The sequence below is a fragment of the Coloeus monedula genome (assembly GCF_965178545.1).
Source record: "Coloeus monedula genome assembly, chromosome: 30".
NCBI lineage: Eukaryota > Metazoa > Chordata > Aves > Passeriformes > Corvidae > Coloeus > Coloeus monedula.
Window position 1 is genome coordinate 1240349 of NC_138810.1, and position 15657 is coordinate 1256005.

The 15657-nt window shown below is 51.8% G+C and overlaps 1 protein-coding gene across 1 annotated transcript; it reads left to right on the forward strand.

The window, feature by feature from the left end:
* Nucleotides 1-4558: 4558 nt before the first annotated feature.
* Nucleotides 4559-10423, forward strand: LOC309583467 (keratin, type II cytoskeletal 5-like; the record flags this gene model as incomplete). Its single annotated transcript, XM_082299165.1, has 9 exons — nucleotides 4559-5128; nucleotides 5694-5908; nucleotides 7528-7588; nucleotides 8205-8300; nucleotides 8558-8722; nucleotides 9097-9222; nucleotides 9420-9640; nucleotides 9948-9982; nucleotides 10131-10423. 9 exons carry the CDS (start codon nucleotides 4559-4561, stop codon nucleotides 10421-10423), a joined length of 1782 nt encoding a protein of 593 aa, XP_082155291.1.
* Between the last annotated feature and the right edge of the window lie 5234 nt (nucleotides 10424-15657).

Genomic DNA, 15657 nt, shown 5'->3' on the forward strand with positions numbered 1-15657 from the left:
AATAAAACCAGATTGTAATTTATTTGTTCTTTTTATTTATCTTTTTATTCTAAACCAGAACCAGCAATACAAAATATTCCCAACCTTCATCAGAATAAGCTGGAGGCAGGGAAAAGCTTTGGAATTCTGATTAAATTATAATTAAAATCTTGAAATCAGTTGTCCAAAAATAAATTGAAGAATTTGAGAAAACTGGAGGAGGAAGACGAGGAAGAGAAGGAGGGTGGAGGTTTATCCGTAAGTGACAAGCTAATTAATCACCAGTCATTTCTTAACTTATTGGGGTTAATCCAAAAGCTTTTCTTCTGTGGAAGGGAGGGTTTGGCCCAGCCAGGCAAAACCTCAGGACTTAATTTTTGCTTTCTTAAAAAGCCAGAGCAATCCCAAGTGTCTGCAGGGCTGTGGGGGAGGCTTTATCTGGAAGATCTGGGTTGGGGATGGGTGCTGGAGCACAACAGCAGCACTGATGCAGATATTTCAGTCAGTCATTGCAAAAGGAGAATAAAACCAAGAAAAAGTGGAGAAAAAACCCTTGGCCAAACGATATTGCAAAGCCCTTATTGAATTTCAAAGGTTCAGACGCTTTGCTCTGCCCTGACCTCACAACATCCTGGCCCTGAATAACTCCGGGCAGAACTCGGGAAGGAGCAGGAGCACAGGAGGGAGCAGGAGCACGGGAGGGAGCAGGAGCACGGGAAGGAGCAGGAGCACGGGAGGGAGCAGGAGCACGGGAGGGAGCAGGAACACGGGAAGGAGCAGGAACACGGGAGGGAGCAGGAGCACGGGAGGGAGCAGGAACACGGGAAGGAGCAGGAACACGGGAGGGAGCAGGAGCACGGGAGGGAGCAGGAGCACGGGAGGGAGCAGGAGCACACATGCCAGCGTGTCCCGGCAAGTTCAAAGGAGACGCTTCAGCAAAACCTCACTCAAACCCAGGTGCACCAAAACATGGGAACATCTCATCCCCTTTGCCCAGGAAATCAGAGGAGCCTCAGAGAAAGACCAAATCCAGGGACAAAACTTTACTCAGAATCCCAGAATAGTTGGGGTTGGAAGGACCCTCTGGAGCTCATACAGTCCAACCCCCTGCCAAGGCAGGGACACCTGGAGCAAGCAGCACTGGAGGGCATCCAGGTGGGCTTGGGATATCTCCAGAGAGGGACAATCCATGCCCTCCCTGGGCAGCTCTTCCAGAGCTCTGCCACCTCCACAGAAAGAAGTTCTTCCTCGTGTTGGGGTGGAATTTCTTGTGTTCTAGTTTATGGCTATGACTTCTCCCTGCCCAGGAAGGTGGTGGAATCACCATCCCTGGAGGTGTCCAGGGAATGACTGGACATGGCACTCAGTGCTCTGGACTGGTGATGAGGTGGGCATCAGGCACAGCTTGGACTCGATGATCCTGGAGGGCTTTTCCCACCTCTGGGTTTCTGGGATCCTTGTCCTGTCGCTGGGCACCACTGAACAGTCTGGCACCATCCTCTTGGCACCCCTTGGAGACGTTCACATGGATTGATGAGAGACCCTCTCAAACGAGATCTTTGTATGGATATTTGGATATTCCTGTGGTTGTTTGGATCCCCTGTCAAGTCCTCTCTTCTCCAGACTGACCATGCCCAGCTCCTGCCATTTCTCCTCATCAAAGAGATGCTCCAGACCTCTCATCACCTTTGTGGCTACCACTTGACCCTCTCCAGGAGCTCTTTGTCCTTCTGGAGCAGTGGAGTCCAGAGTAGAACCCAACACTCCGGACATCGCCCCACCAGGGCCAAGTAGAGGGGCAGGATGCCCTCCCTGACGTGCTGGCCACGCTCTTCCCGAGGTATCCCAGGATGCCATTGGCCTTCTGGCTGCAGGGATGCACTGCTGGCTCATGGTCAACCTGTCATCCACCGAGATTGCTCGGTCCCTGCTGTCCAGAGGATGTTGCAGACAGGCCAAAAAAACAGTGAAGGTTAAAAATAAACTCTGAGTCACCTCGATTTTTGAGCTCGCTGAATTGCACAGGTCAGGTGTGAGGATTTAACACAGCTCATGACACCCCAACCTTAACAAACCTGGAGAGATTTTAACATCTTTTTTCCAGCCCCTGCTGTAAAAAAGAGCAAACTGGAGCTCAGAGGCAGCTGAGCTCCTGCAGACAGGAGCCCTGTTCCTCCTCCCCTTTCTCTGCAGTGCCCTCACCTCCCAGGCAACCCCCCACAACATGTCCTGCCTCTCCACAGGGAACTGTCGCACCTGAGGGGCCAGCACAGCCCCCCTGCAGCCCTGAGCATCTTCAGTGGGACACTGCATGTGAGCGACGCAAACCAAGAAAGGAAAGTGTGAGGGACCGAGAGATTTCACAGGAATTTTCCTTGTTTTGGTGCCTAAAACATAATTTGCTTTGCTCTTCCAAATCCTTTGTAATATTCCAGTTAATTGCCATTGTCTGCAGCAACAGGCTTTCCTAGAAGAGCTGGGGAAGTAATGACTCCCTTCCACATGAATCCTTTCGCTCTGCTTTAATTAAAACCTGAGCTCCTGTTCCCAGGTGTGACTTTGCATAAGCGATTTGGGAGTCAAAGGCAGGTTCCCTGCCTGGCCCCTGTCCACAGGCTCCCAGCACAATTGTGCCAGTTCACATGGGCAGGCGTAGGAAAGCAAATCTCCATGGATGTGCCATGCTTGGAACAGAGTTTATTTATTTTCGGTATCACTCTGTTTATTTTCAGTGCCCAGAGGTCTCATGGCTAAGGTTCCTGCCGCTGTGAAATCGGGGATCGTTGGGTTTGGATGGAGCCTGGGGTGAAGTTTTCCCAGCGAAATGCTGCATTTCCAGCATGCAGGACATTGCCACATCTCCACTCCCGGGGCGAGAGCACCCCCTTGCTACAGCCCAGCTGCCTCCCGGTCAGCGGGAGGGATCTTGGATCAGCCCACCAGGGATCGGCTCTGATCGCGCCCGCGGGCGCCGGTGACTCACTATTGGAATCGGGAACACTCGAAGGAGATGGGAGTTGGGAGCGCTGCTGTTTTCTGATTCAAGGAGACAAAGCCCAACCAAACCCAACCAAACCCAACCAAACCCCTCCTGCTCAGGTTCTTTCAAGTTCCCAGACGGAAAAAAAGCAGAGGTTGGAAACACATCAACACAAACAAGCTCTGAGATGCAGCCGAACCCCTTCAGCTCCTCCTTTTGGATTGAGCTCCAGCACTTTTTGCTCACGCAGATGAATTTGGGAATTTTTTTGGCTCAGGGTCTCATCTCTCTGTCTTTCACAATTCCTTCGCTTGGTTAAGGTGGGCAGCCCTGACCAGTGGGCAGAATCCGGTTCACAAAAGTATTTGGGGAATGAGGGTATTTCTTTTCCTGTATCTCATGTCCAGCTCTTCATGGACACAAGAGTAGGATCCCCAACTCTCACGCCTTTACACAGCCCAGACTCATTGTGGGGGTTGAAACTCCTCCACAAGGGTTCACCCAGGAGCAACATCAAGAGGCAAAAGCTATTTTAGAAAGTTTCTCCAACTGTGTGATCTCAGTGGAGTGAAGGAGGGGGTGGGAAGGAAAGTGGGTGAATTCCCCTCCATGGAACATCTTGGAGAGCCAACAATGACGTGGAAACTGTTGGATAAATATAAGGTGGGGAGCAGAAAAAGTGATAAAAATACCACTTCATAGGGAGCTTTTGAACCCTGAGCCTGACAAGGAGGTCCTACAGAACCACAGTCATTTCAAGCAGCTTTTTAATAGTGTTTTATAAGGAAAGTACTACTTAATCTATTTTGACGTGATTTTGGAAAAGCCATTTACTTGCTGTCTTTCAAAGTCATGTTAACTATTTCCTCAGTTTCCCCTGGAACAAGGGGAGATGATTTTTGGTGAGATCCCAGAAAACACTGCCATGACACAGCTTCCACTCAGCTCATCTCTTCAAGCCCATGATCATTTAGATCCAGAAAAAAAAATCAAACCTGAATATTAAAAAAAAAAATCACAACATCAGCACTGATCATTAAAACCACCTTCAGACCCAACTTTCCCGAGCCAACAACAGGACATGCATGGCCAGCCACAGAGCTGGAAACCCTGGAAAAGCCCCTATTTTTCTTGCCTATGCAACGTGTTAAACCTTAAAATTCATCTTGCAAAATCTTCGCTTTGCTCAAGCGAGCGAGTCCTTGGCTTGCCTGAGGGAAAGCGGCTCCCAGGGTCTCAGGAATCATGTTGCATCCTGCCCCTGAGTGCAGACCTCGTCCCATTCAATTCTAATTTAATGACTCAGAGCGGCGGCTTTGGTGGAGGGGGGAGCTCCCTCTTGCCGTTACTTTCCTGCCTGCAAACAATGCATTTTTCAGCGCCTCGCCGTAGCCGAGGTGTGTTTGACAAGGCAAGTTGCTGCAAGGCACGTCAAGTTCTGAAGTCCCGTGCCAAGTTTTCCAAGCAGATAAAAGAGGAGGCTCCCAAGCTCTCCCATTACAGGGGTTTCTGTCTCCATTGCCCTCTGCTCTTTTCCTGCTGCGCAGCCTTTTTTTGTTTTCCTGTCTCCTACTCTTTGTCTTCCCAACTGAACCAGCCATGAGCCGGATCTCTTTCAGATCATCTACTGGAGGGGGCATGAGGGGCTTTAGCTCAGGCTCTGCTATCGTAGGAGGTGGTGGTGGTGGGACCAGAAGCAGTTTTAGCTCTGTCTCTGTCTCCAGAGTTGGAGGAGGAAGAGCTGGAGGTGGAGGAGGCTTTGGAGCTGGCGGTGGCTTCGGCAGCAGAAGTCTCTATAACTTAGGTGGAAGCAAAAGAATTTCCTACAGCTCGGTTGGTGGAGGTCTACGGAGCGGAGCCGGGGGTGGATACGGCTTTGGTCTTGGCTATGGTGGTGGAGCAGGAGCTGGCTTTGGCTTAGGAGGAGCTGCTGCCGGTGGTGGCTATGGGCTGGGAAGTGGATTTGGGCTGGGAGGGCCCGGATTCGGTGGCCGAGGTGGCCCCGGGTTCCCTGTTTGCCCACCTGGTGGCATCCACGAAGTGACTGTCAACCAGAGCCTCCTGGCACCCCTCAAGCTGGATATCGATCCGGAAATCCAGAAGGTGCGAACGCAGGAGAGGGAGCAGATCAAGACCCTCAACAACAAATTTGCCTCCTTCATCGACAAGGTGAGAGTTTGGTCTGAACCATCAAGCCAGGCATGCTATCAGTTGCCTCAGGAAAAAAACTTCAGGAAGAAACTTCCTTTGGATTTAGGGACTTGCCTGAACTGATCCCAGCTGAAAAACAACGTGGGCTTGGCTGAAAACTGAGAACTGTTTCATGTTTCCTCTTAGCAAGGATGAGTTTTTCAGCGCCTTTATTTTGTTGACAAAGTAATTCTCTCTCTTCCCTGTAAAAACCATCCTGGAGTGGATGGATCTTCTTCTCTACAATGGGATAGAACCAGTTTAAACCAGGAAGGTGGGCTGAGCATCTACTGGGGGGAGAAACATTAAAGTTGCAAGTACAGGTGTTTGGCCTGATTAAAACTCCTGAAAAAGCCTTGCTAAACATCTCCAGAAGCTTCTGATACTTTTGAGAATCCAATGCCCTAAACTGGGACACTCCTAATAATTCCCCTCTGATTGTCCCAACGTCTGTTGACCTTTTCGTTGGTGATCCCACCTTTTCCTGGCAGTTGTGAGGTTTTCTGTGCTGTCCACACATGTCCCTGGTTTTGTTCCTCCCCAGGTGCGCTTTTTGGAGCAACAGAACAAGGTGCTGGAGACCAAGTGGAGCCTCCTCCAAGAGCAGGGTCACACTGTTACCAGGAAGTCCCTGGAGCCCATTTTTGAAGCCTACATCAACAACCTGCGGCGGCAGCTCGACAGCCTGGTGGGAGAGAGGGGCCGCCTGGACTCCGAGCTCCGCAACATGCAGGACATGGTGGAAGACTTCAAGAACAAGTAAGGAATCGCGGTCTGCAGCGTAAATCATTCCAGCCAGGAAAATCCGGGCAGGTGGCTCATTCCTGCTGGTGCACACATGGTGTTTGATCCGGCTTCCTCTTCCCAGCATGAAACACGCTCCCAGAATTACGCCTTGTTATTTTACATTTATCGCGAGCAAGATCAGCGTTTAGCACAGAATTCCCAGGAAACGGCTCTAGTGTAACAGAGGTCATGGTCTGATCCCTGGAGTCTCCTGAAATAAAATACCTGGAGACAGAAAAATTAATAAATTGTGAGAATATTAGGCAAAACCAGAATGAAACTTAGCCATAAACTTCCAGCTCAAAAATCCCCCATTTCCCATTTTGTGAAGGAAATTCCAGCCCTTCTCGGGGGCCCAGGTGAGTGCTCAGCCTGTCAGCTCCCATCAGCTGGAAGATGATCAGCCCTTTGCCAAAAATTTCCCTGGGGAGGGATTTAAGCCCCTGCTGAGCCGCAGGATCTGGTGGAGGGAGGACGGATCATTCTCGGGACACACCAGTCAGCACCTGCTGCCTGGAGGGGGTTTTTGGGGGGATTTTTAGGTGAGGCCGTTGACTTTTATTTGGCTGAGCAGAATCTGTCTCTTCTTCAACCAGCCCTGGCTGACTGCAAATTTGAGAATCACCCTGCAGGGCTGGAATATGTAAATATTAGGTACTTAAGAATGGGAAGAGACAGATTTTTGAGAGAGGGGCTGAGGATGATGCTTAGATACAACAGGAGGGAGTGGCAGAGCCTCTGGTGTAGTTTTGGGTGCATTTGAGGTCTTGAAAAGTGTTCTAGGCTTTTAGAAATACTGGTCAGGCCCCAAATGATCAATTCTACAGCCTGGATATCAGAGTTACCTCCTGGGAAAGAGAACACATTTAATTTTCAAGTCTAGAATTGGTTCCCAGTCCACTGGCTAATTCCCACCTCTTCCCTTGTCCACTCAGAGCTCCGTCTGCAGGGAAAGCTCTGCCAATATCGGTGAGAGGACTGGCACAAACCTGCCTTTGAAAGCCAGGTCTTTGTCTCAAGAGCCTGCATGTTTTGTCTACTTTCTAGCTAAGCCCTGCCCTGATTATCTGATGAGAGGATGTTGCTCAGAGCCATAAAAAGTTCCACAGAAATGCTGTGAGAGCTGTAATGATCCTCTCTTGCATAACCATGGAGTTTTTGTTTTAATTAAATGCTGCAGTGGGTTCTTCAGAGCCATTAGCATTATTATAATATCAAATATCAAATGACTGCTTTATTATACATTTGTAGGCACTGCAGAGCAGCTTTGTTGAAAGCCTTTTGCATAACTTTGCTTGGAGCGAAGGTCACGGGGAATGGCTGCTCCTGCTGCCTGCCAAAACGGGCTCTGAATCTGCACATTTGTGTATGAGCTTGACTTTATGGGCAGTGATTAAAATATATTAATTTAACTGGGACTACTCACACCATGGAGTCCCACAGTTCAAAGACAGCAATATTTGCTCTGTGTCTGCTCTGGATAAACATGTGGGAGTAGGGAATATATCCATGAGCCACAACTGATGATTTGGGAACGGGGTGCTCCCACCTCTTCATTCCATCCAAACCCCCTCACTCTTTTATCCCGGCAGATATGAAGATGAGATCAACCGGCGCACAGGTGCTGAGAACGAGTTCGTGGTTCTCAAGAAGGTGAGTGGGTTGGGAATTATGGGCCAGGAACTGGAATTAACTCACCTTGCAGAGTTCAAGCAAAGCCGGTGGGAGTTGGGGTCCTGCACCCTCATGGCTGGGTTGAGCTGTGAGATCAGCACATCCTGGGCTAGGTCCTCCTGAGGCCAGGAACGGGCACAACCTTCTCTGTGCTGATAGAGCTGCCCTGTTTTCTGGTCTCTTGTAGCTCAGCTCAACTCAGTCTCTGGTCATCCTTGTGAGTCAGAGCTTTGCCTTCTGCCCAAGAACCTGGTTCTGGCTCACAGTCGATGTCCAACATTACATTAAAAATATACCTTGATCACAGGGACATAAAAATGAGCCTAAGGAGCTGCTGGCACTGGCACAGGTTGCCCAGGGAAGCTGTGGCTGCCCCGTCCTTGGAAGAGTCCAAGGCAATCTGGTCTATGGAAGGTGTCTCTGCCCATGGCAGAGGCGGGAATTGGATGAGCTCTCAGGTCCCTTCCAGCCCAAATCATTCCATGATTCCACGATTCTATGCATAACAGACCTGGAAGCAGACATGGTCCTATTGGTGTCCTGAAGCCCCTTTGGGTTCTGGTTTCATCAGAAACCATTGGTATCTTCTCTTTAGGACGTGGATGGTGCTTACATGAACAAGGTTGAGCTCCAGGGCAAGGCTGATGCGCTGGCAGAGGAAATCAACTTCCTGAGAGCTCTGTACGAGGCGGTGAGTGGTTCCTGGAGAGCATCCCCCTGCTCCTGCCCCATGGATCCCACACCCGGGGCTCTATGGGAGCACAGGAAAAGGTGGTCTGAGCCTTTTGGAAATGATAATGCAGAAATAAGTTAGAAAAGGGCAAATGGAGATGGAGCAGGGGAAACGCAAGAAAACAGCTTGGCAGGGAGCACTCCCAAACCACCTCGTCTCTGTGCTTTTCACCATGGATGCCAAACCATTAACTTCATTTTTTGCATCGTTTGCAGGAGCTGTCCCAGATGCAGCAGCAAGTGTCCGACACCTCCGTGGTCCTGTCCATGGACAACAACCGGAACCTGGACCTCAACAGCATCATCGCCGAGGTGAAGGCACAGTACGAGGACATCGCCAACCGGAGCCGTGCCGAGGCTGAGGCTTGGTACCAGAACAAGGTGAGTAACCGGGGTGACACTGAATTCTGTAGTCAGAAATGATCAGAAATTATTTCCCATCAGCTGAGGGGAGACAGGGACGAGATATTCGAATGTTTTGACCTTGGGCTTGCAGAGTCACTGGTAGAACTGGCCTTAAACACTTGCCCTTCCAGGTTCTTGTAGGTGACAATGCTCGGGCCCCCTGTGCCATCAGGCACTGCCTTCCTGGCACATATTGAGAGCTAAGGGCAAGTGCCATTATTGCATGGGCAGATTTCAGAGGAATCTTGTCCCCCACTCACATCCAGACCTGCACTTTGTTCCCTGAAGTCCCCTCACCCTTCCCTGAGCTCCTGGTGCTCACCAGTGCTCTCCTCCTTTCTGTGTACCAGTACGAGGAGCTCCAGGTCTCCGCCGGGAGACACGGGGACGACCTGAGGAACACCAAGATTGAGATTTCAGAGATCAACCGGATGGTCCAGAGGCTGCGGAATGAGATCGACAGCGTGAAGAAACAGGTAGGAAGGGGATGGTCCTGCTGAACAGGAGGAGGTGGGTGGGAGGCGATGGTGGTCAGGCACAGCAGGAAGAGCCATCAGGAGCCCTCAGTGCCATCCTGGGAACCACCAGCCAGTGTCCACAACCCCCCAGCAATGCTTGGGAGAGTGGTTTGGGGGGTCCAAATGAAACAACTGCCTGTTCTCCCCACTCCCAGTGTGCCAACCTCCAAGCAGCCATTGCTGAGGCCGAGGAGCGCGGGGAGATGGCCCTCAAGGATGCCAAGGCTAAGCTGACTGAGCTGGAAGATGCCCTGCAGAAAGCCAAGGCTGACCTGGCCCGGCAGCTCCGGGAATACCAGGAGCTCATGAACGTCAAGCTGGCCCTGGACATCGAGATCGCGACCTACAGGAAGCTGCTGGAGGGCGAGGAGAGCAGGTGAGGACAGGTGGACCTGCTGTGTGCTGGCCAGGGACCATCTCCTTGGGGTCAAACAGCTCTTCCCAAGGGGCTGGAGCACCAGGGTGGACAGAGGGATGGTTGAAATTGTGAACTGTGTAGGCAGAGTTTTGTTTCTCCAGCTCTCGGCACTCGATACTGATAAAAATGAGCATTGTCACCTCTCACCTGTAACACAGACACACCCCACCAGAGCAGAGGCCCTGCTGAAGGCCATGCAAGCCTAATTAGATGGTGCCATGGACAAGGTTTTGGCATCATTGCTCACTTCCCCCTTTCCCAACAGGCTCGCTGGAGAAGGAGTCGGAGCTGTCAGTGTCTGTGAGTATCACCCCCACGTCCACCTCTTTGTACCTCCTCCCCTTCCACCTCTTCCCACCCACCCCTCACCAAGGGGGGGACACTGCAGGTCTCCCCACCTCGGGGCTCCAGCCGTCCCCTCACGTGGGTGTTTCTGGTTCATTCCCAGCCGTGGTCAGCAGCTCCAGCGGGATGGGCTACGGCGGCGGGAGCAGCCTGGGCTTGGGCGGGGGGCTCGGCCTGGGTGGCGGCAGCGGCAGCGGCGGCTACACCATGAGCAGCGGCGGTTTCGGAGGCGGTAGCGGAGGCTTTGGAGGCGGCAGTGGAGGCTTCTCTGGGGGGCTCAGCTACGGCGGAGGCAGCTCCTTCAGCTCTGGGAGCAGCCGGGGCATCAGCTCCAGCACGGGAGGCAGCGTCAGGATCGTTTCCAAGACCACCACCAGCAAAAAGACCATCAGATAAGGCTGGCAAGTGCATGACCGTCGGCAATTGCGGCCTCCTGCCCTGCAGATCATGGTGTAAATAGCTGCGCTAGAGCCTCTCCTTCCTCCGTCCTTCACCTCTGGGGCAGCGGGGGGGACCAGGACCCCTCCGTGAGAATCTGGAGCACCTTTGGCTGAAGCACAGGTTGTAACTGGCTGGGCATGGACCCTGCGGCGCCCCTCGGTCTCTCCTCAAAGTCAGGCGTTTAAAGCAAAATGGAAGCACTGTGTGGAACGGGGACAACCATTTCATTCATCCCATACCAAGGGTGAATCACAGCCTTGTGGAACCACAGTCCCGGGTCCTCAGCACTGAAAACACCTCCAAGAGGCTCTAAAAGCCTCTGTCCACAACATGTGTTACAACCTCCAAAGGTTTTGTCTGCAATTTAAGATTTCTTCCAGCCCCTTCTGTTTTCTCCGGCACTTGTGGGAAAGGTTTTTGCTTTGTGTGTATAAGATTTCTAACTCCTCGTCCTCGTGGCTGCAGCCTCCTCACTTCCAGGCCTAACCTACTGTAAGGTCCAATAAAAGAGCATTTGTCATTTTTAAACTCTGCTGGGTTTTGCCTTTTCTTCCCTCCTCCTGCTGCAGGTGTTGGTCTGTGCCGTGGCCCTGCTGCACTGGGGATGCCCTGAAGGCAGTTCCTGAGACAGGATTGGCTCCTTGAGGAAACAAAACTCAGTTTTAGGACTTGGGCTCTAGGACAAGTCGGGGCAAGTGGAAAGGAGGGTAGGATGAGCAACCTGGTTTATGGAAGATGGCCCTGCCCATGGCACGTGGGTGGAACTGGATGGGCTTTAAGGTTCCTTCCAACCCAAACCATTCCATGATTCTATGGATGTAGAACTGAGGCACAGGAAGGAAAAACTGCCTCAGAACTGAGCCAAAAGCTGGATGAATCCCACTGTGGTGGTTACCTCCAAAGTTGTCCTTTCTGTCTGTGACTGCAGGAGGAAGGAAGTGCAGGGAAGTGGGAAAAAAGAAGGTGATTCCCAAAGGTTTATTTGGGATTCATGAGCTGGCTCATGCAGGGCATGGCTCTGCCATTAGTTTGTACAAGCAGGAGTAACTTGTACATCAGTGGAGCCCACCTCTGGCATCAGCACCACGACGAGGACACAGCGAGATTGGCATCGCAGCAGGAAGGGGACAGAGCAGGTGGGCATTGCCCTGATTGGGAAGAGCAGCTGGAGGGGCAGGCACAGGACAAGGCACCCAAAATCTGCACACACAGCCTTTGCACACCGAGCTTTCCCTGGGACGTGCAAATATCCCATGAAACATCCTGGCTGCTCCTCCGCAAGGGCAGCTTCAGGGCCTCAGGTTCATTTGGAGTCCTCCAAGGTGTCCACAGTACTCGGTCTCCCAGTTCCCACCCAGCCCCTGGGAGGTTTCCATGACCTGCCTGGGTGGGGGGTTTCAGCCAAGATCCCCCACCAATCCCAGGCTCCCTCCCATGGCTCCACAGGCACCTCCTGATCCCGCTCCCTGGCAGGGCCAGGTGGGGATCCCGGCAGGAATGGGGCAGCACCAGGCAAGGTGGGAATCCAGCCCCAATGGCAGGACAAGAACCATGGGCAAGGCAAGAGCCAGGGCAGGAGGGAGCAGATGAGGAAGGACCCACAGCCCTTTGGGAATGCTGGTCCCAAAAGGAGATGGTCGGTGCCCATTGACCTATCCCTCAATGCCTGCAAACTCCAGCTGGGGCTGCAGAGGAGAGGAGGCATCAGCCAGAAAAAGTCTGCCAGAAAAAGCTCCTCGTGCAACTTTCTGCCCCAGAGCGGCTTTCCAGGGAAATGCCTCCGAGCTCCCACACCAACGGGACCCCCTCGTCCATCACCTGGCCCAGGTGTGAGAGCCCTGGCCAAGCCAGGCAAGCATCTCCAGCAGGTGGGGACCCAGAGCAGGGAAAGGGACAGTCCCGCCCAATGGTCCTGTGGTGGGATGAACATCCCGAGGCTCCACTCCAGCACCTGGGAAGGGCCTGGAATGATGTCTTGGGACAACAACCCATTTGCACAAGGGGAGGTTTTATGGAGGGGGAATGGTTGGGCTCCATTAATTGAAGAGTTTTCTCCACTTTTCAAGCATCTGGCCTTGTTTGTCGGACAGGTTTGAGGGAATAGGGATAAGCTCCCAGAGCCAAGGTGGTGGCTGGAGGCAGAGCAGCCCAATTTGTTGGGTTTTATTATTGAAAATGTCAAATCTGATGGTTTTTGGTTTTTAACCCCAGTGTGCACAACACATTGGACCATGGGCCACATCAACACATGGCTCCACCACCAATGAATTCTCCATGAAATATCTTTGCCAAATCCTTACCCATCCCCGTGGCACCAGGACAGCTCCTGAGCCTCCATGAGCCAGTGCTGAGCCCGTCTCCTGCACTCTGAGGCTGAGGATGCAGCCAAAAAAGCCCTGAGCAGGTCTCTGTGTCCTCTGTTGCCAGTGAAGTGTTCTAAGAGCCCATCCCGGCACAACTTTGGGAATTTGCAGAGCAGCAGCAAAAAGCTGTATGCAAGTTCCCTCCTCCTGATCTGCAGAGAAAAATTTGACACACTCAAGTCAAACATGACACGTGATTTTAGCTGGCACTGAAACACTGGGTGAAACATTTCTTGAAACCAAACATTTAATTTCAACGTTTTCTATGGGAATGATCCTGTCCTGAAACACTGAACTTAAAACAACTCCCCTTAAATGAATTCCAAAATGAAACTTTGCATCTTTTTTGACTCAAAAGCAGAATTTCCATCAAGAAAAATTATTTTAATTTGCAAATTGTTTATTTGCACAGGCTGCAAATGAAATAAGATATGAAATGGCTGCAGGGAAGGCAACACAGGATGCAGCAAATCCAGAGTGGAACAATATTCCCAGCTGCCATCTGCTCAGCTGGAGCAACATCCTGCTGCCCAAAGCAGTTGGAGGTCAGAAATGGAACCAATCCCAAGGATCAGCAGAGTGGTAAATAAACATGACACCCCTGGAATTGCTGCCCTGTGATTGGATCCACTTGCCAGGACACACGGATAATCCTTGTTTATCTTCCCAGCTCCTTGTCCCACCCAGGTTTGTTTTAACAGGGAGAAATTAAACTCCGTGCCAGCGCTCTGGATCTTCAGAAGGAAAATCAAGCCAGGAGCAGGATGGAGCTGAGGGATGTGGAATGTGCACAGAGCTTGCCAAAACTGTGGGACTCCCCAGCGACACCATTCCAGGGCTCTGCGTTCTTTACTGGGAGGAAAGACGTGCCCCAGGGCCAGGAGAAAGGACGGCGTGGGACAAATACCCTGCGGCCGCCTTCAGCCCAGCCTGGGGCAGGGGATTCCCCAAAGGCATTTCAAGGAGATGTGGAGGATCCAGGTTCCTTCAGGTGCCACCAGCCAGACACCAGAACAGGATAAAGGAGGTACCAGACCCCTCTGAAAGCCTGAGGGAGAACGAGCCCTCCCAGGTGTGTGCAAGGCAGCAATGATGGAGATGAACTTCCCAAAGCCTGGGCTGCAGCGGAGTCTCCGTGCTGGCACAGAAAACAATTATCTGAGGAAAGCAGGTCACACCTACACTTCAAAGTCACCCAGGAGCTGGAGCTGCCTGGCCTCCAGATACTGCTGGGAACAGGCTCAAAGGACCCAGCACAGGGCAATACCTATGGGAAAACTTCTGAGGAGCTCATCCTAATTCATCCCTTCGGGAAATGGGATTCATGGACACTCACCTCCCACCCAGAGGGGCCCGGCCCCACAGCACAGGGATGCTGTGAGTTCAGTGGTCTCCTGTGGAAAAACCTCAGTCCTGCTGGTCTTCATTAACGTGGGATAAAATAGTAAATTACAGCCAAAATGAGTCGGGTTTGAATTTAGCTTGGAAGCCCAAGTTTAACCAAAGGCTTTAATTTAAGCAATTAACTTAAATTACAGCCTTGACTTTGCTGATAATTAAACTGAGATTAGGTAGCACAGGTGAACCAACGCAAGGTACTTTGACACACTCCTGTTTTACAAATATGGTTATTTTTGCAAACAAAACACAGAGAAACATCCAAGTATTTCAGCCTGAGAAGCTGCATCAGATGAAGGATTCCGAGGTGGATTTTGGACAGGAGCAGTGGAGCAGAGGGACGGAGAGGAGGTGATGAAAAGCTGTTGGAGACATCCCTGTTCACTCAACCACAGGAAAATGGCTCAGATTTCTCACTAAAGGGACCAGAGTTGCATTGATTGCCCTGACAGAGGCAGAACTCCCTGATCTCAGAGGAGAGTTTTTACCTTGACAGCAGCATGGTGCCAGACACAAATTCAGCCAAGACTTTACTCCCAGGTTTACAGCGTTGGTAAAGTGTTCTCCTGCCTCTTGCTCTGGGCTTGCAGCGACTGCTCATCCTGGTGGGAAGAAACGAGGAGAGGGAGGGAAGGGAAAGGCTCCAGAGCCTGCCCAGCCTCTCTCACACCGGGGGGCTCTGGCACAGACACAGCTCCTGAGGTGGTATCAGGAAAAGCTCCCGAGCAGTGGGTGAGCTCCAGCACCATCCTCTGCATCAGGAGGTCCCTGCACCAGAGCAGCAAATCTGTTCAGTGCCTGGAGCTGCAGGAGCATGGGAGACACTCCCCCGGGAGCTACCTGGAAACTCTGTTTCATCAACAGAGCAGGGTGGGGACCCCCCTTTCCATCAGCCCATACCCCAAACCTGTAGCTACAGCTCCTTGTGCTCCCAGTTCTGCCTTTTGTAATTACCTCTGACATTCCTTCCGGATGAGTGACAACCGCATCACCTCCACCCTGGCAGAACGTGGAATGGAAAGAAATTAATTCCTTCTCAGTTGCTTGGAGGAGCTGCTTTATTATTACTGTTATTAACCATGGGCTCCAACGCACTCAGTGGATTCCTTAGCCAAAAAAAGACACGTTTCAGATGTGAAGGAGCCCGAGGGGGAAAAGGAAAGCACTGACACATCCCACTGGGAGAACTGGGGGGGCTCTGCCCTACACAGCCAGACTCCCCACGTTGTGCATCTCCCTCGGGAGGGAGGATCTGCCCTTTGGTGCTGATCTCCACTGGAAAAATTGGAATAAAGCTTCTTTCAGGTACTCAGAGTTAGGGGAGATGGAGAGAACTGAGAGAGCAATCCCCAAAGGAACCATGGGCTGGCAACTTCCAGCTGCTTTGGGGTATCTTATGGTCATGGAGTGGTTTGGGTGGGAAGGGAC